Below are 24,968 nucleotides of genomic sequence, written 5' to 3' on the forward strand. Positions count from 1 at the left end.
CTGTATGCTGATTGTGTGATATACTGACCCTGGTCATGTGTTCATTAAAGTGAAGTGATTTCCTTTTATATTGTGTGTTTGACTGTTAAATGACGAAACAGCTTCACAGCTGAGGAGTCTGCGAGATTAGACAACATAATTATCAATGCCTGCAGCTGGATGTTTCCAATTCAGCCTTTTGTTGTTTTCCCCCCTTATTTATGAGCCTCTGTCAGACTCATAAATAACATCTTCCACAGCTGAGGACAATTCTCCTCACGGTGCAAAACTTTCCGAGACTCTTTTGGCTTTTCTGCTCATGGTTTTAATACATTTGTTGCATTCTTCAAGTCAAAAATCCATTCAGATGTAAATCAGACAAATATTTCCTCACAAACCTCTTCTATCCTGTTGATCAACAAAGCTGCACTGGCTTTAATCCCTGCAGCATTTGCGGCCTGTATGTCGGCCCCCCCCCCCCCCCAGGAAGGTCAGGGGTTAGCTACACAACAAATATATAAAAAGAAATAAGAAGAAGAAATTAAGATAAACTGAACTTTTTGATCTGAACAAAGGTTGTGCTTGCAGAGAAGGATATTGCAGTGTTTTAGATTGTGCACATGTTTGCGATGGTCTCCTCCCGGCACGTACAATACAATATGAGGCAAACCATCATGACTTGTTGTTCCCACTATAGGGCAGGTGTTGTTTACACTCTCATATGAGGAAGAGGTATCCAGAGAGGGGTTATATTTTCTGTTGTAGGCCATGCAGACTGATGGAGACATCTAGAACAAATGAGTCAACAGTCTCCTGACCAACGGAGTCTAAACATGGACTCCTCGGCCACAAGACTTAAACAGGCTGGTTCTGCTGTGAAACCACGACTGTGAGTGGTCACATTTTTGTGGGGGTTAAGTGAGCTGTGGGGAAAGAAGTCCAAATGAGAGAGCTGTACTCTACGGCAGCTTGAAGGAATCAGGAAAGTGTAAATACTGTCTGTACAGAGGGACAGGCTGCTATAATGCACAACTGGGTCACTTATCAAAGAGCTAGAGGCGGCAATAAAACCAGAGACAACTGGGCCTGCTGTGTAATTTGCTGTCAAAAGGCAGGGGCATGGGTCTCCTCACTGTACCCATGATCAGAAATGAATCTGGGGATGGTGCATTCAGTTACTATGGGGCCCACTCTCTGCAGCAAAGTGCCTGATGTGCAACAGCTGTGCTGTCTTTTAATAGCAAGCTGAAGACCTACCTGCTCTCTCAGGCCTGTGGCTAACCAGTGCCTCCTCCTGTCTGTCTCACTCTTCTTTGGGTATGTATGGGTTTCATATTAAGTGCCGTACTTTTCGTTTAGGAGTTCGAGAGTCCGCCTGCTGCTCCGTCTAAGCAAGGGCCAAATGCTGCCTTCAAATGAGTTCCCATAAAGTCGTGCATTCCAGCGTCATTAGTCTTAAAGTCTGGGACAGTGTCGTTTTTCAGTTTGTTTGACTTTTCCATTTTCTTGTGTATGTGTGTTATGCATGAATGTGGGCTATTTAGAGTAGAGCCCACCAGCCTTACCACGAGCCTTGATCAGTTAATGAAGGGCTCAGACTTTTGGAAGAGCTGTGTCATATCCGATAGTGTCAAGTCGTGTGTAATGAAACAGGAAGTAAATACACGTGGCTGTAAAATAAAAGCACAGTCGCTGTTACTTTTTAGGGGGAAGAACACTAACACGTTGATGCTGGCACTCTGATTTTCTCAGTTAACTGAGTAATCGTTTGGCTTATTAAATGTCAAATAATCGTGAATCACGTGAATCGTGAAATGCCATTTTTCCAGACCCAAGGTCCAACAATCCAAAACCCCAAAAACTCTCAATGTCCAACAATTCACAATTACATAAAGTAGGTATTTTTGTTTGATGAATGACTTTTTAAAAGTTCTCAAAACTGCACTTAATTTTCTGTCAATCAATTAACTAAAAGATTAATTGACCACAATCAGGATTAATTATACGAATTAATGCATTTTGATGACGTTACATCCACAATGACATACATCAGACAAAAGCAGCAGGTGTTTTGTTTAATAAAGGACTTAAACGATCAACCAAACAGCCACATAAAATACGCCTACTGTAGGGTTTTATTTTGGCCAATAGACACCGGAAGTCTTATTGTGTAAACGTCTCTACCTTGACAGCGGTCGGACGTTATTAAAGCTGCAGACTTGAGTCAGTGATTATAAACAGCGGCGGCCGCAGCAGCAGGAGGTGCAGGGAAAAGAGGTGACACCATGACGATAGAGGAGCTGCCGCTCAGCGGGATGACCGTGACACGACTGGAGGAGTTCCTCACAAAACCTCCGCCCGGGTTCTCCGTGGAGGCTCTCGGCTCCGACTACAGAGTCCACAGCGACCCGGAGGAGAGCCTGGTGCTCATCGATGACTTCGACTCCTGCAGAGGGAAAGTAGTTTTCCAGAATTCCTCTGGAAGGTGAGAAAAAAAGACACACACATATATATGCACCGCTTTTAAATCTTAATGAGAGCAAGACGGATTGTTTGCAATCTGACAGCTCGCTAAAATGAAACCCTTTCTGCACAGACAGCACTTTGAAACAGTAATACATGCCTTTGTAACCACTCGGCTTGATTACTGCAATGCACTTTACATGGGGGTCAGGGGGTCCTCCGTTGCACGTCTGCAACTCGTGCAGAATGCAGCTGCACGTCTTTTAACTGGCACTCGAATGTTTGAGCACATTACACCGATTTTAGCTTCACTACACTGGCTACCCATCCATTTTAGAATACATTTTAAAAATAATTTATTTGCTTTTAAAGCCCAAAATGGCCTTCTTCTGTGTACCTCTCGGAGCTTCTGCACCCTCACCACCTACTCGATCCCTCAGGTCAGCTGACCAGCTGCTCCTGAGGGTTCCCAAAACAAGGCGGATGCTCAGAGGGGACCGAGCGTTTTCTGTTGCCGCCCCTGAGCTTTGGAATTAACTGAAGAGCAGTCCTCTTCCGTGGCCACTTTTCAATCTCTTGTTAAAACGCACCTCTTTTCCTTGGCTTTTAACACCACTTAGATTGTTTATTTCATGTGCACGGGTATTTTATCCTTTATGTAGTATGTTTCTATTTTTATTGTCTGTTTTTCCTGCCTATTCTAATGTACAGCACTTTGGAAACCTTGAGTCTATTTACACTGTGCTTTATAAATAAAGATGGATTGGATTGGATTGGATATGCAGACACTAACACATACTCACATTCAGCAACAACCTGATCTTAAACTGGTGTGTTTTCCACGACAGGAAGGTGAAGATGCACAATCTGTGGGAGTACACCAGCACGAGGAAGAGTCTGCTGTCCAGGAGGATCTTTCTGCTAATGTCTACCTGCGAACAGAGCGGCTCGGTGTCCAACAGAAAGGCGGCTGGTGAAGCCAGAGGTAAGCTCACAAAGGGTGAACAGCTGCGGGCGGCTGACAGCCTCGTGCAGTTTGGTGGCAGGGGTGACTCATGCTGGCCTCCAAACGTTGGAGCGGCCTTTTGCAGTGGGTGGAGAAGAGAAATTACAATGGCAGCACAGTGCTTGCACCACATGACAGCATGTTTTTCTGCACTCTCTCCTTTCCGCCTTCTTATTGTCCCTATTACCCTGAACCCTTGATCAGTGCTGCAGCAGTACGTGGTGTCCATCGACGGCGGCCATCCGTTCATCAAGTGGCAGATGGAGAGAGGCCTGGACTGGACCATCTCTTCTGTTGTGGGGGAAAGCTACAGGGTGGATGTAAGCAGGACTTTATGGCCACTTTTTACGTTGTTCTGTACGTGATTTGTTGCTTGAGATGTGACTTTTCTTTACGTCAGGTCGACTTGACTGAACTGCTGGAGAGCTGGGCAGCGAGAAACGTCCACATCATTACTGACAGAGGAGTAAAAGTCAAACCAGTGTGGAGAGACGCCTCCTTCACCCTCAAATACTACTCCGACGCCCTCTTTGACTTTCCACACTGGTTTGGCTTCAGCAAAAGAAAATTTAAGGTAAATAGCTCTTCTTCTTCTTCTCAACAACACCCTCTGTGTTTGTGAGCGGGCAGTTGTCTAATGTCTCATCTGCTCATAGCTGTCACCATTGAAGCTGAGACTGACATGAGCCAGCAGCGGATGAAGAGCAAGTGGAGGTTTTGATGGAGTCCGCTCCCTCAAGAACGTCTCTGGATGAACAGACGAATACCAGCCCGCCAGGCGAAGGACCAGCCTTCCTCTTGGGACTGTAGGAACTACTTTATAATGGCTGTTTGGGTCCAGATGCTTCCTCAGTTCAGTGGGTGGACACCACTGACAAGGACCTTCTGAAAGCCATGAAGGTTATTTTCTGTGTCTGACTTGATTTTAAAGGCATTTTTAAAAACCGTTTTAGTTGATTTACTGTTGTGTGATGGGTTGTGCTGCTGCAGAATCAGAGATTTGTAGACTTTTGTACCCTTGATTCAGCGTTTGTTTATGAGATGTTTTTATTTTTTACCAAACTCAAATACAATAAATGCTCTTTTACAACTACAACAACATGAAAAGGTGTGAGTTTTAATTTGGTTTCATACACAGTTAAAAGATAAGTGTGTGTGGTGGGGGGTGTTGTTGTGACACAAACTGGGCTAAGGGATGAGGAGGAGAGCAGATGAAGCGCTGGTGATCGTCTCCACGTATTCCTTATAGTCGCTGCCATAGTGACGCGTCAGCAGGAAGTTGAAGATGCCCACGACGCACATCAGGAACAGGAAGAAGATGACGCGTTTTCCAAACAGGTAGCCGGGGGTGCTGGAAGAGAAATATGATAAACACTCGTTAGACGAGGGCCTGCGAACACACGCAGAACAAACGGAGCGGCTTGTTTACCTCTGAGAGGTTTGCCCCATGTATCCAACAAAGTACTTCTGCCTGACTACAAGGTAGATGATCCCAGCGAAGGCAGCAGGAGCTTCAGACAGATGACAGAAAAAAGAAACACGCTGAATCCTGGAGAAACCTCCTCCATGATACATTATATAGCCAGAGGAAGAATGTTGCAATGTCGTCACATTTTTTAATTCATATTATCTTGATTTGTTGTATGTGAAGTAAAATGGTTACGATGAGCTATTTTAATGTCATCAACATGAGTTAAATGTCCAGTATTTTTTATTATCAGTATCCTCAGTGACTGGTTTGTGAGGCTAAAGAGAGTGTAAATATGCTTAAAGCTGCAGATGAAATAAGACACAGTGAATCTGAACGGGAATTTATGATGTCAATAAATTCTACAAAGACTTCTCTCATCATTTCTGCTGTAAAACAGGACATTTATTGCTTGCCCGCCCGTCTGGGACCAGTTCCACAACGACCATGTGCACAAAGGTCCATGAAGAGATGGGTCTCCAGGTTTAGTGGCCTCCACAGATCCCCGACCTGAACCCCATTAAACACCTTTGGGGTGAATTGGGACTTCAGCTGATGGTCCCACAATATGCCAATGCCTGAAATAGCTAATTTTCATGCTCCTGAATGGGAGCAGATCCCTGCAGCCAGGTTACAGAACCTTGTGGGAAGCACTTTAATGCCCATGAGACGTTCAGCAGATCACATATTTCTACATGCTTTTGGCTACATGGTGTAAGTGTTGGATTGGCGGCTTCTCAAACAAGTCATCTTTACAAAAAAAAAAAAAAAGAAAAAAAAAACTGCTCTTAATTGTCTGCCTGTTTGTCTTACCCCAGTTGAATTTACTCTGTGAGGGTGTGTCGTGCTTACAATACAAAGGAGAGGCTGTCCCCTTACTGTAACTGATTAATGATTACCTTGACTGAGACACAGACCGGCACACCACATCACTGCCAGGAAAGTTGGATAAGCATCCATGCAGTTACGACTGTAAGGAGCGTAAACAAGAAGCGTAGTTAGCACATTTCAAGGAAGTCACCTGCAATGAGAGGCGATGAGGCAACCTGTTACAGACAGCGTGGTGGCGGACACAGCGGCCTCGTTCTACGGCTGTTAGGAGACGTGTTGAAACTGCAGAGCAGAAGTGGCTGCGAGGAGTGAAAGATCCAGGGGATGAAAACAGCGCATGGGCTGCAAAACCCAGTGTGGCTTTCTGAGTGTTGGTGGAACAAAGTTGAAACGGGAAGCCAGGAAAAACTGAGGCCACGCTCAGAGTCAGCGCGTACTGGCTGGTGCAATAAATCGCAATAATCAGTACAGCATGTTGCACAGAGCCGTGTCTCTCAGAGCTGTGCTGCTCAACCTGCATGCAAGGGGTCCCAAGAGAAATCAGAAGGGTCTCCAGCTGATTTTTTGTATATTTTTTACCTTGTTTGCCCCTAAACTAAACGATCTGAGAGGGAAAAATCAGTCTTTAAAAGAATGTTTCACAACTCATGTCCACACTAAAGCCTTAACCTCTGATTAGGGGTCACAAGTAGCTTGCTTCATTGTATGGAGTCATAATAAACCACAGCTTTAGATTTCTGGTTTGATGTCCAAAATTCCCTAAACTGACCCTTAACTGATCGCATTCTGAAGCCAATTCAGTCCCAACTTTGAAGAGAAAGAGGGTTGTTTCCAAACTGTCACCAAATGTTTGCATCACATTTCAAAGGCGAACGTTTGTTTTTTGTTTTGTTTTTTTGGGAAATCCTTACTTTACTTACGAGACAGGATGTGGCTCAGATATTTCCTAAAAACAAGAAGTAAACTGTTGCTCATGGGCAAGCAGAGCGACGAAGGCTGAGCCGTTATGTCAGTTACAAATCAGGTTTAAACTTCAAACTTCTGATTGACGGATCGATCGTGCAGCTTATAAAATGTTTGGAAACTCACAATATCCCAAAAGTCTAAAGCGACATATTCACATCATTTAATCATCAGTCCAAAACCCAATGAAATTTGATAGTAGTCAGTAAAATTTACTCTTGAGTTGGCAAACATTTATGTGCCAAGAGGTTTTGTAATAAGCATAAAAATACTCATTGAGCGAGGCGCCAGTTTGAAAGGCCACAAACTGCAAGCGTGTGAGCAGTTTTCACTCCTTTAACTTTGACAAGACCCACAGATGACGATGAGTCACCTCACTGAGAGGACGGAAGAATAAATGCTTTCCTGATGGCTATTGACGCTTTCCCAGCAAGCATTCAAATGATCTCTAGCAGCTTTTTTTCCCCCCTCCCTATCCGAGAATGCTCAGGCAAATGAGGACGGCCTCTTGATGGCAGTAATATTTGGGGGAAATGTAAAACCAAATGTAAAGTTTGTGAGTGTGATAGTGAGAAACCAGAATAACATAAATTCATGAGTTGTTTCACTGGCATACAGTAAATTAGATGAACTGAGTGATGAGAAGGGACACTTACTTGGCACAAGAAACCCGTTCAAAAGCAGATGTGTGAGTATTTTGACAGTTGCATTCCCTCTCTACCTTCTGGGCAAAGAATGCTTAAAACACAGAGATCATTGATATCACCACAACAGAATTTTAACCATTTTTTAAAAAAAGAGAAAGACTGTGACATGATGGACAGTTATTTGTAACAGAGGATTGATGCTTCCTGCGTTCTCTCACCGTTCTGAAGTACGCTGATGAGGGTGACGATGACCAGGAGGTAGATGTTTTCCACCACTTTGCCGGAGTCCATGATCACTGTGCGAGCCGCGTGTGAGCAGGTGGATGGAGAGGCTGAGGGAGACGGAGCTTCTCTGTCACTGTCCAGAGGTGCGTCTTCGCAGCCCGATGCAGAGTATGAACCTGGCCTGTCCCTCTATGACATCATGTGCTCCCCCATCCCACCTCCATCCCTCAGGCACACTCGTTTGTGGCTTCCTCTTTATGTAAATGATGCTCTGGGTTAACACAGAAAGGTGCAAACAAGCAAGCCTGCCTCTTCCTCTGTCTCTCTCTGTGTGTGTGTGTGTGTGTGTGTTTGTGTGAGTTTACCAGATTGCATACACATGCACACATACAGGAAATTTACATTGTCATTGTCGCATGTTTTGATGTTTATCAGCCCCCTGGTTGGACTATTTCTAGCAGATGAGCAACACTAATGCATGGGGAATCTGTGAATATTACTTATAAGACAGGACGTGCTGTCGACACGTTAAAATATCAACAGGCTTTTTTCACAGCAGACATTTTCACTTGTCATTACAGAGTAAAACCCAGGTGTTATCATTTCATAGCTCATTAATGCTCTTAATCACTGTGCTGTGTCCTGTGCTCTTTGTTCAACGACAAGTCAAAATGTGTGCTGCAGTGGTGACAGGTTTGGAGTGTGTAAGCAGAGTAAAATAAAGCTATTCACAGGCCGTCTCAATGACTGGCTTATTATGATTTGGCCCACCTACAGTCAAACAGCACCTGCATGTGCTGTTGAATGGTAATGCAGCTTCCTCTCTGCTTCTTTCCTCTCTTAGTTATTGATTGTATAGTTCTACTGTCGTGTCACCACAGTTTAATCCACCAGATGTTGTAGAACGCAGAGAGAGCTGTACAAAATGATCTTTTCCTATTGATGAAAAGAATCCCATTAAAGTCACTACCCCTCCCCCGACTTTTAACGTTCAGACATTATTGAATTAATACATTTTATAGAGATATTAATGATTAATTAATTAAGTGAAATGGAGGGAAAGCAAAAGGTAAAGGGTTTTTTTTAATTAGTTCTGTAATTCCACATGACTATATCTGCATAAAATTCAGTCATTAATATTCACTTATGATAAGGAAATGTAATTTTGAAATGGGCAATTTTATTATCTTTTTAAAGCTTTTTATTAAAATACAATAAAAAATGTATTTTATTGCTTTCCGATAGCTCTTTAATTTGATAAATGTCTCAATTAATCACAACGAAACACTGTAACAGTCTGCAGTAATTACTTTGGCAGGTAAATGAGGAGCTATGCTGTAGGCGAGGGGCTGGCATGTAAGAGACAGTGTTACGACTAGCAACAATGCTAGCATCATTACTTAAGAGGATCATGGCGCTAATTGTGAAACGGGCTAAGCTCAAGGTCTGCCAGCGTGTGTGTGTTTTCGCACCAACATAGCAGACAGCCAAGTTGAAATACCTGTTTTTCTTTAAAAAACAATAATGTTGTTTCACGAGCGCACTTCCCATATGGTCTAGCGGTTAGGATTCCTGGTTTTCACCCAGGCGGCCCGGGTTCGACTCCCGGTATGGGAATGAGCGTTTTGAGTTTAAAAAAAAAAAAAAATCCATCGGTATATGTTGTGTCGTAATTTATCTATGTCTATCTACCAATTATCATCTTAGGTTCATACAACACACTGGTGGCCACCTTAACACAACGGCCGCTAGGTGGCTCTTAAACTCCAGCCGAGATAGGTTAGTTGATGACTATCTTCATTTTTGTTTTAGGACATGAAAGGAGGAGAGAATTTAGACTAAATGCAGGCTGTCCAATTACAAGACAACACCCTTTAGTTTGAGTTCATGTTTGTTTATCTGGCTGCGAAAACAAGGGCTAAACACCTCGCAATTACATCAACACTGCACATCTATTTTTAAAAACAAACATTTATGACTCCTAATTAAGAGGCATTATGTTTGCCTGACAACAGTGCAAAGGGAGATTTCAATTACTTTATCGTTCTTTTTAGGATGCTCTCTTGTTAGATGCCATATTTTCTCTATTACACTAAGTGAGCAGAGAAAAAGACTGCAAATTCAATTAATTTTTCTATTCATCTTTATGCTACAACATGTCATAATCGGCACAGTTTTGCTCTTGAGCTAAAAAGTAAGCTACAGTCTCAGGCCACCTTAACTTTTCTTTAATTGGTATCTAATTACTAATTGTGACACACAAATGATTGGGTACTGGAATGAGTAAAAACATTTACAGGGACTTCAATATTTTATAAAATGAAACTTGTTATTCCCCTTCGAACATTATTTTAGCAAAACTGCACAAACATTTTCTTAAATTCTAGAATAATTCCAACATTTTGCACAACAAACACAAGAGTCATTTACAGTATTTATTAAATGACGCAAAAAAATGAGAATTTTCAAGTAACAACGAAACAGAGCAAACAAACAGCTCTGACTGTCAATATGCTAGCTTCATACAACCCAGTGACATACAATATTTAAACTTCAAAGTAAGTAGTCAGACTTAACACAATACCAAACTCGCAGAAAAAAGTTCAAGAAGCGGCTTACAAATGTTATGCATGGTACAACATGCTGTCTGCATTACTTCACATACACGCACACGTAAAAGAAAAGCAACATCCAGTTAATACACCCAGGGATTTCACCACTTTCACAACTTGCATCTTTATGTGCAATAGGCTGAGGACCAACACTTCTGAGTGATTGATGAGGTGTAAACAGGTGCATTTTGCATATTTTTTTCATGATACCAAGCCAAGGCTAATGTCATTAGCCCCCACAGCTTAGACGAAAAGTTCAAGTGCGCTTAGTGCCTCTGTCTCCATCTCAGTCGGCCTCTGAGCCACAGCCTGCGAGAGGAAGTTGTCGAGGAAGTTGTCGGTGTTGGGCTCGTTCATACAAGTGTTCAACTGTGGCGCTGCACCGGCCGCGCTGAGCCCGCACTCCAACTGGTTCACTCCATCTTGCCCGTTAGTGAGCATCTCGAGGAAGCCCGTGCTGTCCGGTGAGAGGTTGCTGGCTGTGGTTGCCGGTGAGAGCAGGTCTGAGAGGAAGTCGTCGCAGATGGAGCCATCATAGGTACTGGAGGTGACAGTGTTGGGAGAGCCCAGGTAAGTGGTGTCCGGTTGGAGGCTGGCTCCTCCCTGATGACTCAACATTTCATTCAGCTTAGCGAGCTTCTTCTTCTTTGCCTTCAGCTTCTTTATCAGCTTGTACCTGAGGGCCTCAGTGTCGCTGAGACCTGGAGGAACCTTCGAGGACTGGCTGCTGCGCCTCTTTGAGGAGGATATTTCAAGCAGCCCCTTTGCTCCCGGCACAGGAAGTGATGTACCGGACGGCACTGTGGTGTTCATTAGTAACTTCTGGTGGTTGGAAGTTATGGGTGGACACAGCTTTGATTTGGCACTGAGGAGTGCATTGGACTGGAGCGGCTGACTCGAGATGCTTGAACTCTTGGCGCCAAATGCATTGTACATTTCTGCAGCTTTTGGCGGGAGACCCTCACTCTCCTCTGTCTTTAGCTGAGGTTTAGGGAAGAGTCCTGCAGGAACCTGCTGTCTCCTCACAGGGTTGGGGGTAGAGTGAGTGGGAGGATTGGGTTTTACTTGCATGGCCGGGGTGGGGGCGCGTTTATCAATCGGCTTTTGAACTTGGTGTAGTGGGTGTTTACTGAGCAGGAAGGACCAGCAGCTATTCTGATGCACTGTTGGCAGCATTGTGGGACTTTTTTGACTGGTGGACAAGGGCGACGTATCGGTAGAGGACACGGGGGAGGCTTGCTGTGCACTTTCAACAGGTGGTGCATTATCTGGAGAAGCAATGGCACTCGCAGGTGTGTTACTGATTACTTTGGAGGGCTCCGAAGAGGCAGCTGGTGAAATTGGTGGAACAGCTTTGGACGAGGCTGCTTTCTTACTCATCTGTCTGGTTTGGCTTCTGCCAATTCCTCTCCCTCTCCCTCGTCCTCTTCCTCCCCTTGCAGCAGGCACAGGTTTAAGTTCACTAGGTGAGCAATCCTCGGGTTCAGATGCGTTGGAAGTGGTGGGCAGCTCAATAACAGGACTGGGAGGCATTTCACTACCTATTACTGCAGAGGAGCTATCCGGTGTAGAGTCAAGCATTTCATTCCCACTGGGAACACTCAGATCCTGAATTTGTTCATTGTTGTTTCCAGGTTGCATTTCTGAATCTGGTTTTAATTCCACCAGAGTAAGCGTAACGATGTCATTATGGGAGAGGCCCTCGAATGCATCGAGCAGCGTTGTGGAACCTATCGACGTATCAAAGTCGGCTGTGACTGTCGTGTCCCTGATGTTGCTGTGGTCTTCGGCTGTAGAGAGTGCACTCACGATGTCGCTGTCATTGTGAGAGGCGAGGAGAGAGTGATCCAGAGTGGGAGCCGGCAGCGCATCCACTATCAAGGCTTTGTCACCTGGATTGGAGATCATCTCCTTTTTAGATGGGCGAGATTCTGCGAAAGTGCTGGATGGAGAGCAGGCTGGAGGCTCTTTACCCTCCTCCTCCTCCTCCCAAAAGACAACATGGATCTCCTCTGCTGGGATCGGAAGCTGTTGATGGGTCTCACAGTCAGGATACTTCAAGTCGTCATATTCCAGCCATGTTCCTGGAGGGAACAGGTACCACAACACACAGTTACAACAACAGAAACAAAACCAGCACATGTGGCAATGTTTATACTCATATTTGTTAGGATGAGACTCAGCTACAAAGTCATAGTTTCACCAATAACAATCACATGAAAATTTTCCGACTAATAGTTGCTCAAGAAAATGCATGACTAAGACTAATAAACGGGCATTTACAATTAAAATTACAGGAGCATCATTTCCAAGGTAGCAGCAGCACATAGAAGAGAACAAAACATAATGTAGACTAATAATAAAAGAATAATCAAATACTGATGAATATATATGACAAGCCACAGGACCCAATGGCTGAGACCAAAAAAAGTTCTAGTTGGGTTCGGTCACGTTGGCTGGGCTAGCCTACTTGACACGGTGCAATCGTCAATGACAGGACTCGGACTTTACGATACTTATAACCGCTGATGACATTGCGTTGCGTGTGTGTCTTGAATCTGTTTGATCAGGGTAAACAGGCAAGCTGTAACCATGGTAACAGCGGCTGCCTGACTGGGTAACACAAACTTACATTAACTGCATCGGGCCCGGGTCGTGCTTTGGGAATAAAAAAAAAGAACGCCTGTTGGATTCAGGTCAGGCGAGGACAGAAATACGTGGCCCGAGCTGCACTCGAGCGCAGATGCATTCTTTATCAATGACAAGGAAACAAGCCCTAAGTCTTGACACTGCATGAATTATCCAGCAGAATGTGCTGCTGGCGAACTACAATGTAGAGGAATATAAATATCAACCTTCATGTGACTTAACTATGAGCTTTAGAGTTTGTAGTTTTAAAGTGCAAATATAACTTACGGATTAATACAGAGAAAAAAGAATAAAAACGTTCTGACTTTTGGCTTCAGTTATTCATGTAAAATAATACAACTAATGACAGCATGCCGATATATAGATACAGATATAGATATATAATGCTCACATGTCATGTCAGTTAAAAAGTGTAATAAACCCATAAAAGAATCAGCCTTAAAATACCTACCGTCACAATTACAAATCCAGGTGACAAAGTGCCTCAGTTCCTGCTTGTACTGTATGACAGTGGTGACAGAGTAGCGTTTCCCCTCGAAGGTGAAGGTGTAGATTCTGACATCATTATCAGGAAGCCCCTCCACAAAGTGCATCACAAACACTGGAGGCACTCTGAAGGAAAAACAAAGTCAGGTTTCAACGTGTGGAAAAGTGAAGGCGGAAGCCAAACTTTGAACTGCACCTTACTTTGCAAATGGTGGTCTGATCTGAAGCAAATCCAGACTAAAATCCCACCAATAAAATACATGAAGTCAAGCTCCATTTGATCAATAATCCAGCTGTGAATGCCAATTTTCCTAGTCACTGTGAAGCCTCGGTTAATACACAGCTTTGAGGATTAAAGGCAGACATGTTAACAGTTCGATTCTTACCTCTCCAGCACCATAGTCCTCGTCTGATTCTTCTTGCGGCACACATTGCACGGCGCCGAGTGAACTGCGTGAAGTGGATGCCAGTCAGGAGAGATATTTGTGGAGGTGGGAAGAGTCTTCGTAACCCTGAAAAGTCCGGCATGAAATACATTCAGGTTTTATACAGTTTGACAGAGGAGTGCTTTTCTCAGGTGGGAGGAATTAGCAGCCCAGGTGGCATTTAATAACATGGTGCGGTCAACTGTTGCCAATAGACAGAAGTTATCCACACTTCCATCAACCTATATTTATGCGCATTTTGAAGTATTAGAAAAGGTTAAAGACAGAATAACTCATTTTAAGAACTGTTAGTTGTGGCTGTACACTTGATTGACATCAAAGGATGACAACTGACTTAAATCATAAGACCAAAAAATGAACACGTACTATTACCCTGAAGAGAATATTTCGACTACCAGTCAAAAACTACAGACAAAACCTCCTAAATGGCATCAGAGGACATGTTTTTTCCTCCATCAAAACATCTCGCTAATTACCCAAACTTAATGAACTGAGTTTTAAACCAATACTAGATATCAATCAACAATCCACTGTTCACAGTCACTTGTGGATAAATGAGGCAATGTGTTCAGAGATTAAAGGGGGGAAAAACTTATTAGAAGGAATTTATACCAACTTGTCTTCAATGACTCATTACTTTATATACTTCCTTTTCTCTCCACAAACAAACCTGAGGCAGAGTGGGACCTCATTCAATTGCAATCATGAGCGATGTAGTTGTTCCCAACATGATTGCTTTCCCCACAATTACTTTCTCTGTGCTTTCCATCTCTAAAGCAAGTTTCCAAAAGACGACATGCTTCAGTGATTCGAGTACAGCGTGGAGTATTTTATCACGTATTGCGTTCCCTACCTTTCTTGTGAGGCACTTTTGCATTCGTTGCACTTGAACTCCCAGTTAAAGGTCGACTGGAAGAGAGGCTCCACACAGGAGTCCATGGTAAGCAGAAGCGGCAAGGCAAACACCGGAGTTTCCCTCTGGCCTGAAAAAGCACAAACATGCAGCAGTTAGAGCCCCGTCATCGGGACGAGTACTGACAGAAGCTGCGGTTCCACTCTCCATTTCCAGGTAATTTTAAAGAATTTAATTTGTGGATGAGATGTGGGCTGGATTTTAGAGATGACATGTGTCAGCAGACCTGAAAATGAATAGCATGCCTCTTATGCCTGTGTCTTAACTGCGTCTGCATTGCTACCCCTGTCTCCCTCTCTATTTTCAGTTTGCAAAGAGTGACAACCATGAACAAAGCTTTACCCCTTTCATATAATGTAAAGTTTCGGCAGCAACAAGCCAAGCTAAATCTGAGGTTTGCACGTCCAGACTTGTCACTTTCTGTGATTATCACATGATAATGGTTGCTTTGAAACATTAAGATTAACTCTTGCTTTGGTTACTAAACAGGGACTCATGACTCAGTACAACAGCAAGTGAGATGGCAAATGTTAAGAAGCACAATACATGAAGAGTGGAAAAAACAAAACATTTAAGCACTTTAGCCCGCAAGGATCTTGCACAGAACCTTATTTACATGGTGCAAAAGCTATGCGAGTTCATTTTGCAGAAGAAACTTTACCAAACCAGACAGACTACTCCTTTAAATACTTCTTTTTTGTCACTGTAATCTCTCAAAAAAGTGGCATTAGGTTATATGTAATCTAATATTCATGAACCGAAGGCTTGAGGGGCCTGGGAGCTTTGTGTTGTTGAGTTTGAAAAATATTTGCTCAGACATCTCTCCTTTCCTCACAGCGGCTTGACACGGTTTGCACACGGTTCCTGATCTGACACTTGTTTCCTAACAGTGCTGGTGGCTTCAAAAATACTATTTAAAAGAAGTCTTAACATGAAGAGCGAACACAGAATTCTCAGCTCGGTGTATAACTTGGTTTTGGAGGACACGGTTCAGTCGACAAAATTGTAGAAAATAATATTCTTGTAATAGAAAAAAAACAAAAAAAAACAGTGGCCCAGTGGTCATAATTGTTACCCTCACAGTTCAGGCACTCAAATACTGTCACATTATCAATAAGAAAAAACAAAAAACAAATGTCAGTGCTGCTGCATCGTAAGGGTCTGTCGGTAATTACTGCAGTGCTTAACATCAACTCCAGCCTGAGCTCATTTATACAGGGCAGCACAACAGACGGACTAAAATGGACACGTGAAGGCACGCAGTAGTGCGCCTCATGTACTTTTACCATATGCTTTAATTCTGTATTCTCTATGATGACATGCGTTTGCATACCCGCAGCGATAAACTCACGTACAGCATTAGTTATTGCTTTGGTCTGAATCTGCAGTGAGAGGCTGCCTGAACACTCTGCAGGGAGGGAACCGCCTTCCACTCTGTTTTAGTCTCATTACGCTAATCGACACATTCAGGTGATGCTGTCACTAAGGACGTGTTTTAAGTGTTTCCACAGACATACCAACTTGCGCTAACAATGTTGCCGTACAGTTGGACACTAATCTCTGTCCATTTTGGCTGTAACTCATCAGGAAGCCTTAGTGCTCCCGTACAGTGGATGTCATAGAAGGATCCTCCAACTTTGGTCTGCCAGTTGTGTTTGATACTATGAGCCAGAAACACTTCACGAGCTTGAATAACCGGGCTAACTGGGCTAAGCTGACTAGCATGCAGCGGCTGGCAGACAACAGGCGCACTGCCAAACCTTTGTGGTAAAACTCGCGAATAAACTTGCAAATAAAGGTGTGACATGTAACCTTTCAAAATGCATTTCTAAAATCATTCAGAACTCATTTGCAGGGTTAGAACTATTTAATTTATTATCATTACTGCAACAAAACTGTTCTTTGTGTACTTTTTAAAATAGGTCATTTTACTTTTTGTTACGCCCCTTTTAATCACGTGGTATTGTTCATGGCTAAATTTGTATCTGTTACAGAGTAAAAACAAAAGTCACATGAAGAAGTCCTGATAAACCTTGTGTGAATAGTGCAAATCAAAGGAGCCAAAGCAGTGGCTGCAGTAGAGAAGAAGTTGCTGCTGTGTTTGTTCACCTGTCTGTCTGTCTAAAGCTGCAGGTGTGTCTGCGGCTGCAGGAGGGCAGAGCTCCATAAAGCTCCATGTACAGACAGGACACACTGTGCGTTTAGCTGACACTGTGGGAAATATACATGTTGAATGTGTACGTTCACTGGCCCAGTGCGGGGGGTGTTGGGTGCAGTCTCGTCAGGCCTAGTGGTTTGTGAACAGTACAACGGTGCACAATAATGTACCAAATTTAAGGATGATGTCATTAAGGGTTAAGGGTTAGCATTATTGTACCTTGGCAGGCACAGTTTAAAAGATGCGGTGTCTACTTTAATCATTTACAGATTCAATGCATGACTTGGTTAGCACGCTAAGTTACACAAATGAAATAGCACCAAGACACTGCATGACCTATAAGGGCACGCTGGCTTTGGCTAAATGCTAACATGCCCATGGTGGATCCTGCAGCTGTGGCTTCTATGTTTGTTATGCTGCTGAGGAACTTCTTCCTTCAGTGATATTATGTTGTTTCTCCACAATTTCTGTCACAGTTGTGTCTGCAGAGCCTCATTCAGCTTAAAATGTTTGAAACCTTTGAGAAGCGCAACGGAACATAGAGGTGGACTGGTTATGATGGGACAGAGAGGTGGACTGGTTATGATGGGACAGAGAGGCTGAGTAGACCGGTTCTGATATGAACTTGAGAATGGTCAATAAGTTGAACCAAGAGCAGATTGTTGAAGACTTCACTCAGAGAATGACATTCAGACAGGTGAGTTCTACGACTGCAGAGACATCAACTACCACTGTGTCGCCTAGCAACATAGCGGTGTGTGTGTGTGTGTGCGTGTGTTCTACACCATGTGTAAAAACTGTGCAGCTCTCTTTGCTTTAAATGTGTGTTTGTGGCTGCAGCCGCTGTGGAGTATATTTGCTCATACATCTGTTTGCTTTGGCGACATTGTTTACTTATTTCACTTCTGTTGCCTAATATTGCTTGTTGCATCCACAGCGATGTCCATCGCTCTCTCATTTGTTTCCATTGTACATTTATGATTGATAATCTGTGGTATGCAAAAGATGCACGATCTTTCTATAGAAATGGATTTTGTAGTGTATTTGGGGATCAGAGCTCGGTGTTGTGATGTTGTTCTGCTAGTGTTTACATTTGCACTATTACATTCTCAATGTTTCATTGTTTAGACTGCACAGTTTTTTTACTTAGTTTGTACAGTTTTTATTTAGATTGTAAAGTTTTTACTTACTTAGTTTGTACAGTTTTTATTTAGATTGTACAGTTTTTATTTATCTCTTTTTTTTTAATATATGTCCTGTCACAAAGGGTTGAAGAGCAATTTCGATTCTCTGTTTGTCCTGTACATACTGCAGAATTGACAATAAAGCTGACTTTGACTTTTGTGTTGTTGGGTTGACATATCGTGTAATTGCAGCCTAAAGGTGTTCTTAAATTGAACATTGCCATAATATATCAGCAGATACCACAACCGTCCCACCCACCAACGCTTTAAAAACTATAATGCAGTAACGTTAACTCAAGAGTATGTTTTAACTGACTTACTTGAGTATGATATTCTGGTACTTTTTCCACCTCTGTTTAATTCTGAGCAGTAGTATCATCTCCTGAACACTACTATCTGGCTTCCACTAGCCTGAATCTGTATAATGCTGATACATTTCTGATGAATGCAAAAACCTGCACCAGCTTAAAAGTCTTGAACTACATCTTGGTACTGTGGGTCAATGGAAACAGATGCAAACTGAGAAAACATTTTTCTTTCTCAAACTGAATTCATTTTAGTTTTAGGTTGATGCAGGGTATGTCCTAAGTGTCTGCACTTACCAAGTTTGCAATGCAGCTTGGGCTGCAGTAGTTTGAAGACTGACATCCTGAGACTCTGTAGGTCAGCATTGGCCTTTTGCAGCACACAATTTGGCACCCTCACAACGCCATCTAGACAGAGACAATTTCAGATAAGTCAACAGCACATAGAAGCATTGCATTCTCTTATGGAAATTCAAATATTATTCATTAAAATGCTTTTTACACAAAAGGATCTGCAACTTGTCACTGACAGAAGTACTGTATTTACAGTCATATGGCAACACAATTGGTTTCATGCAAACAAATAAACAGAATACCGTTTTCTCAATTAATACTTGTGGTATCAAGCAATGCCGACTTTTAGTTTGACGTAACCAGGTTTTGATTTGCCCACCTCTCGAACATCTGCTGCCATCCCAACACAATGGAGGTAAGTTATATTGCAGTTGTGTTTTTCTAATGTAACATTTCAATGTTTTTAGGAGCACAAACAACAAGTTCAATTCACCTCCATCATACTGAGGTTGCAGAAAAAAATCTCAGGGACGGATATCTTAAAAACCGAGCCCTGTTTTTACCAAAAGTAGGTTAACTAATCCAGACTGTCAGGCCATTATCAGGCTCTGATTAGCCTGTGAATTCTAATCCATCTGATTTGGGTCTTTAAAAGCAGTTTGAGAATCAATTTGTTGATCCTGGGTGAAGTAACACTGCTCTCTTATTTTAAAATAAAGGCTAAATGAGAAAGTTGAAAACATGACAAGCAATCATTTGACTGGCTGAGTGCTGGTCACGTGGTTACAGTCACATAAGGTAGGGCGTTGGGGCAACGAGTCATGTACATAAGGTTCGTGTTATGCATGTTCCAGTGCTATTTTGTTCTACAGTGTGCTCCACAATGTTCCCCCTCTAATATAGTTGTATTACATAACTTGAATGAATGTGGTTATGACTGTCTGTGATGTCACTGTTAATTGTTTTCATCCATGTGAACAGTCAGTAGTTATGATGTTACTGTCATCATGTCGCAGTCAAACGTAATGTGTTTTCTGTTTCCAACAGAAAGTTCTACTGAGATAATGTCTTTGTCTTCAGGGTTGGTTCTTTGTTAGGGTACCAGTCTACTTTTTGTGTATTTTATCATATATCAATGCATAATACATTGGTGTGAAAAATCACAATTAATATTATAATTCATAAATTCACAATAATACAAAGGGTTTCTCAAGAATATACACCGTCTCACCTAAAATCATCAGCCCTCTAAGAAAAGCAGTCATTCGTACCAAAACATCAAGGTCAGGATCCAACTAGCTGTTAATAAGCTTGCAATTTTGCAGCTTTGGGTTTAATTGGTGTTACGGCAGCAGATCCAATATCTGTGCCGTTCAGTCCAGCACTCAAGTGGGGTCCATTTTATTTTTTTTGGAATTGTGTGTTTTAAGATTTAAGCATAGAAAGAGTGTCGTGGATGAATCCAATTTCAACAACTCAATGAGAAAATATTCAAAATGTAATGAATACTGTTTAATTTGATGTAACACATCACTGTTTTTTTATTGAATGGATCTTCTGCAGGACAGCCTCCATATGCAGCTCGAACACACAGGGTAAGTGGGTCTGATGGAAGGTTGCACTCACGCTCTGGCAACACTCCTCCTTGTTTACAATGTTTGTCCAGAAACGGACGTAGCTATTTCACTTTTTCCCAACAAAATACCTGACTCCACACATACAGCCAGGAAGTCTTCAATAAACTTGCGTCTTACATCTACTGATGTGGCTGCACTTCTGACAATTTGTTGAAGTGATGAGCTCTTCCAAGCATGCTGCCTCTCTCTCTGTGGTGACTGTGTGTGTGTGTGCATGCGTGTGTCTGTCTGAGACACCAAAACATAGCAGCATATTTTGTTTCTGTTCATTCAGCTTAGGTTTTGTGTGAAAAAACGCTTGTCATGGTTGAGAACACACATATTTTTGTAAACTGCATCCACATTTCAGCAATTTCTACATTGTTTTACATTTTACAGTTCATGTCATTTCTATTAATTATTAAAAATGTTAAAAATCTACGATTCCACTCGTGTTTTCTGCATTGTGAAATCATAGCCCACTATTTAAAGTCTTGTTGCTTAGACAAAAGCTGCAGATGCAGTTTAATCAAGCTTTTTTGTGTGTCATCACCCATCAACTCAAGCTAAATCAGCTATCCACGTATGAAGAACAGGGCTCCGGGCAACTGAAAAACAATCTGCATAGCTGGATACCACTGGAAGTACAGAAAGTGAGGAAAAACAGGTGGCTCAACTCTTTAAGTGACACTAGGAGATTTGTGAATTTTTACAAACAACAGAAGCAAAGAGTACATTTCATATTACTTAATTTTTAACACAACACTACAAAACATAAAAACCATACACAGTTCAACAAGTCTGTAGACTGTTTAACTTACCTCTGCCAGGCTGTTGATGGACTTGGATGGCAGCACAAATGTCTTCATATGCTTTCATCAGCCGCCAGATGGACCTCTGCTGATGCTCATCTTTAGGTTGACACTTCCTCAAGTTTTTACAGTTTACCAAAGCAACAAGTAGTGAGTCCAGCCAGCACAGGTTTTTGCTGTTCCTCCAGAAAAGCCGATTCGGAACAGGTACAAGCACCTCCGACTCTGTTATTGCTGTAGAGGACAAATCCTCGGTTTCTGATTTAATGCCTTGTCTGTCCTTACATATGGTGACATCTGCAGCCAGTGATTTCTGTCCCGTCCTTGCTATTTGCTCGTTGTGCTGAGGCGATCGAGTATCGATTTCAGTTGAACGAATGCTCTCATCTGGGGAAAAGGACTGACTGGAGCCCCGACTGCAGCTTCTGTTCAGTGCTTCAGGAGGACTTTTCACCTGCCTGAAGTCATCCTCTACCTCTGATATACCAAGAGCACCGCAGGGAGGAGAGCATGCAGACACAACTCCATCAGCTGTCGACAGGGCATCTGATGAGCAGTGCAGATGTCCAGCTGAGACTGAGCATGTAGGAGGGACAAATCCATCCACACATGCAGCATGGTTTGGTTCATTGTCCAGTACAGCATGCTCATCTTGTGATGAATCCCATCCTGTTTTCTCTGCAACTGGAGAATCCCTGTGGTATCCATTTACCTTTTCACCATCTGTCTTGGGTGCTGCATGTTGGCCATGACTGACAATATTTGCAGCAACATGCTCTGCTTGGCTGCTATGTGTGTCAGAAATACTTTGTGGGCCAAGACAATCAAGTTCACTTAATCGCAGATGTTTGTGTGCAGGTTTAATCGACTCTTCCCTTTCCAGTGCCACGGCATTCTTTCGTTTTTTCCCAATAGTGGGTTCCACAGGATGCAAGCTGGCCAAAACATCCTCCAAGGACCGGCTGACCAGAGGGAAAAGGCACTGTGTGGGAATGGACACAGAAAGGTTAGCATTGCAGCTAGCGAGAAAAAAAAAAGAGAAGAAAAAAAAGAGAAGATGACATGAAACAATGCAGCTCAGTTGCCTTTGCATGTGTATGTTTGTGTCACAACAGTACTAGGATTTACCTGTGGGTTTGTGCAGAGGGTGATGGACTCTTGCAGGTTGATGCGGTAAGAGCGCAGAGCATAAGTCAAGCCCTTTGATGTACACCAGGGACAATACTCCAGCGAAGCAGCTCTTTCCTGAACCTGTAAATAAACACAAAACATTAAGACACACAAATGTGATATTAATAAAGACCACAGACCTAAAAAAAAGCAGCTGTTTCACTATTTCATATCCAAACCTACAATATCAAACAGTTTTAAGTGACATACAAAGATGGACATGTAATGTTCAGCATTCAAGCACATTAAATAATCCTTCATCAGATGAACTGAGTATTTTTTATCTTTGCTGCCATATTTCAGCATTTCTTTCTTCTTTTTCTCATTCTCCCAATCACACGTACTTTAGAGTAACAAAAGAAAATTAGTAAAGTTTTGTTTTATTTACCTTGCAGATATAAAGCATAAAAGCAAAAGTAGGAAGTGCTGAAAGTACCTGTCAGGTTTTATTTATTTTGACTTACAGATCTTTTGACAGATTTCTGCTCATCAGCATCAGCCTGATGAGGCTGAATGGCACATGTGAAGAGGAATTATATCAGAACAAGTAGGTGTAAAAGTAAAGTAAAAGTAAATGAAACTTAAAAATAAACAGTGCTAGTGAACCATTATTTTCTTTGAAACAGACAAAACATATTCTAGTTAGTACAGAACCAAATACTTTCGCCTTTTACTACCAAAGATTTCCGTTTGTTTGGTTTTCTTTTGTTGAATTTGGATTGGTACTGCCCAATCACAGTATTGTTCAAATTCAATTCAGCTTTGCGCAAGTGACAACAGTGAGAGGAAAGCAAGAGCTCTACTGACTTTTCCCAAATACCCCGCCAGTGGTGAGGCCAAAGCCCCCAAACCAGTGTCTTCACCAGTCATTGGCAAACCACTCCTGCTCTTTTGGTCCATAGCTGTCCGGTGCCATTCAAAAAATATTGCCATGTCACTGCAACCTGGCTCACCTCCAAAGGAGCTGAGGAGAAAAATACAGCACCACATAGTTCATGTTACTCAGTGCCTACAAGTTATGAAGGTACACGGAAATGCACTCCACTTCATCATTAGATGATACCCTAAAGGTGTGCACAGCGATTTTCATGCATGTGTAACAATATAAATTTGCTGATGAAGCTTATGTGACAATATTTATGTGGTGATCAATTTAATATCACTAGTTTTATTGCAGGCAATGAGCTAAAAGCTGTATTGCAATGTTGGATTTACAGGATTTTTTTTTTAATCAATGTAATGAAGTACTTTAATCTGTCAGGTATTCGATTTACTTTAGCAATGTACATGAATTTAGAAAGAGCTTCTCATTTGAATTTCTCGAAAATTATACAATAATCAAAACTATGTGATAACTTACAAGCGTTCAATCATACTGTCCGCCCCGACGGACACATTTGTCTACAGTTTTGATACACATGTATGCAGTATATAGATTTGAAGATTGCAAGAATCATGTGAGTCCATTTACCAAAACAAGTTTTTCAATAATCCATAATAGTATAGGAAATAAAACAGGATCCAAGCAGTTTTCTCTTCTCTCTACACAAATTTAGCCCGGAGATATCTGTAGGCACAAACGTGGGACGCCCAGTGCTGTGCGACCTGGGCTGAAGCACGTGAGTCTGACCAAAACCCTTCCTCATACATAACAAAACATTTGTGTTAGGATTAACGTTACATATTATAATGTAAGACACTGACTTGTACGGGTAAAATATAAAGCTGAATTAAGGGACATCGCCAAAGTCAAATACATCAGTTGCATTCAACTACATTTGGTTAGGAGAAAAATTATGTAAGAAGAAAACACAACACCCATTTCCCTCTTATTATCCCACCTATTGACTTACTTGAATTCTAACCTAACTTACTGTTGAGATAAACATTAACAAAGCTTACATGCACTAACTAAACTATCAAACCGCTGTACCTGGCGACTAGCATGCTAACATACTAGCCTAAACCCGGGAACTGATTTCAGTCGCTAACGAGACTAATTTTCAGTTTTCATGAATAAAAAAATGTACGTACCAATATAAAATTTAAATTACATTTCATATTACAATGCAATTTGGCGAAATCCATCAACACAGAACTGTATTTGTCAATTCCTGCCTGCGGAGAAGGTCCATGTGCATCCCCGTTGCAGATCGTATTAGAAACGTTCTTGTTCCGCTCGCCGGCAGTTGTGCGGCGTCCTTTTTCTTCCCCCCTCTGATGAACATTGGTTCCGCTGGCCCCCACTTGGTAGTTCAAAAGAACTGCAGTATCCTGTGCTCAAATTATTGTTCATGTAGGCACTGTTGGTTTGTCTGGCACTGCTCAAGAAATCAGTGCTAATCAGTGCGAGCACACGAGCGCGTTAAAAGAACTTTCTCCGTGTTAAAAGATCTCACAAAGCATTTAATCACGTTATTAATGAACATTATTATCATTAATTAATTGAAATAGGCCCAAGTAATTACTAATATTATTCATTGTATTCAAAGGCATCTTTTTGAGGAACGGATATATAAATGTTGCTTGCCATGTTTTTAAAACTGAAATATAAAAAACACTTTTAACGTAGGCTAAAAATACAACAGGTATGGTTGCAAATATAATTTTCAATATAGTTTTTCAACTTTATTATCATTAATGTATATTTTTAGTATTAGTACTTTTTTATCTAACAAAAATCAGTTACCCTTAAGTTTAGTCTGAGTCAATCAGAACCAGCAGAACTGATATATTTCAAA

The 24,968-nt window shown here is 42.0% G+C and overlaps 3 protein-coding genes and 1 non-coding gene across 4 annotated transcripts; 2 read left to right on the plus strand and 2 right to left on the minus strand.

Annotated features, from left to right (window-relative positions):
* Positions 1–2,231: 2,231 nt before the first annotated feature.
* On the plus strand, positions 2,232–4,543 carry LOC121617372 (mesenteric estrogen-dependent adipogenesis protein-like). Its single transcript, XM_041952538.1, has 5 exons — positions 2,232–2,464; positions 3,291–3,427; positions 3,653–3,768; positions 3,849–4,022; positions 4,105–4,543. The coding sequence occupies exons 1-5, from the start codon at positions 2,265–2,267 to the stop codon at positions 4,132–4,134; spliced, it is 657 nt and encodes a 218-aa protein (XP_041808472.1). The 5' UTR covers positions 2,232–2,264; the 3' UTR covers positions 4,135–4,543.
* LOC121617373 (arachidonate 5-lipoxygenase-activating protein) lies at positions 4,468–7,823 on the minus strand. Its single transcript, XM_041952539.1, has 5 exons — positions 7,576–7,823; positions 7,367–7,448; positions 5,816–5,886; positions 4,878–4,959; positions 4,468–4,799 (listed from the first exon to the last, which is right to left on the minus strand). Exons 1-5 carry the CDS (start codon positions 7,646–7,648, stop codon positions 4,637–4,639), a joined length of 471 nt encoding a protein of 156 aa, XP_041808473.1. The 5' UTR covers positions 7,649–7,823; the 3' UTR covers positions 4,468–4,636.
* A 1,304-nt stretch (positions 7,824–9,127) lies between these two features.
* trnae-uuc lies at positions 9,128–9,199 on the plus strand. The gene has a single exon. It is a non-coding gene; the product is annotated as a tRNA-Glu (tRNA).
* Positions 9,200–9,693: 494 nt separating this feature from the next.
* Positions 9,694–24,397, minus strand: uspl1 (ubiquitin specific peptidase like 1). Its single transcript, XM_041953055.1, has 9 exons — positions 24,262–24,397; positions 23,035–23,191; positions 22,186–22,308; positions 21,067–22,039; positions 18,633–18,743; positions 14,629–14,758; positions 13,716–13,841; positions 13,295–13,455; positions 9,694–12,278 (listed from the first exon to the last, which is right to left on the minus strand). The coding sequence occupies exons 2-9, from the start codon at positions 23,158–23,160 to the stop codon at positions 10,438–10,440; spliced, it is 3,591 nt and encodes a 1,196-aa protein (XP_041808989.1). The 5' UTR covers positions 23,161–23,191; positions 24,262–24,397; the 3' UTR covers positions 9,694–10,437.
* Positions 24,398–24,968: the final 571 nt, after the last annotated feature.

The sequence above is a fragment of the Chelmon rostratus genome, chromosome 14, assembly GCF_017976325.1.
Source record: "Chelmon rostratus isolate fCheRos1 chromosome 14, fCheRos1.pri, whole genome shotgun sequence".
NCBI classification, from domain to species: domain Eukaryota; kingdom Metazoa; phylum Chordata; class Actinopteri; order Chaetodontiformes; family Chaetodontidae; genus Chelmon; species Chelmon rostratus.

Bases quoted from the DNA above. Each gene is read 5' to 3' on its own strand.
- uspl1 (XM_041953055.1), bottom strand. From the start codon at position 23,160: ATGGCAATATTTTTTGAATGGCACCGGACAGCTATGGACCAAAAGAGC. The intron at 22,040-22,185 runs GTAAATCCTAGT...ATTCCCACACAG, and splicing joins CCCTCTGCACAAACCCACAG to TGCCTTTTCCCTCTGGTCAG. The intron at 14,759-18,632 runs GTAAGTGCAGAC...GTGCTTTTTCAG, and splicing joins CAAGCTGCATTGCAAACTTG to GCCAGAGGGAAACTCCGGTG.
- LOC121617373 (XM_041952539.1), bottom strand. From the start codon at position 7,648: ATGGACTCCGGCAAAGTGGTGGAAAACATCTACCTCCTGGTCATCGTC. The intron at 7,449-7,575 runs GTGAGAGAACGC...CTGTGTTTTAAG, and splicing joins CATCAGCGTACTTCAGAACG to CATTCTTTGCCCAGAAGGTA. The intron at 4,800-4,877 runs GTAAACAAGCCG...TTTCTCTTCCAG, and splicing joins ATGGGGCAAACCTCTCAGAG to CACCCCCGGCTACCTGTTTG.
- LOC121617372 (XM_041952538.1), top strand. From the start codon at position 2,265: ATGACGATAGAGGAGCTGCCGCTCAGCGGGATGACCGTGACACGACTG. The intron at 2,465-3,290 runs GTGAGAAAAAAA...TTTCCACGACAG, and splicing joins TTCCAGAATTCCTCTGGAAG to GAAGGTGAAGATGCACAATC. The intron at 4,023-4,104 runs GTAAATAGCTCT...ATCTGCTCATAG, and splicing joins TCAGCAAAAGAAAATTTAAG to CTGTCACCATTGAAGCTGAG.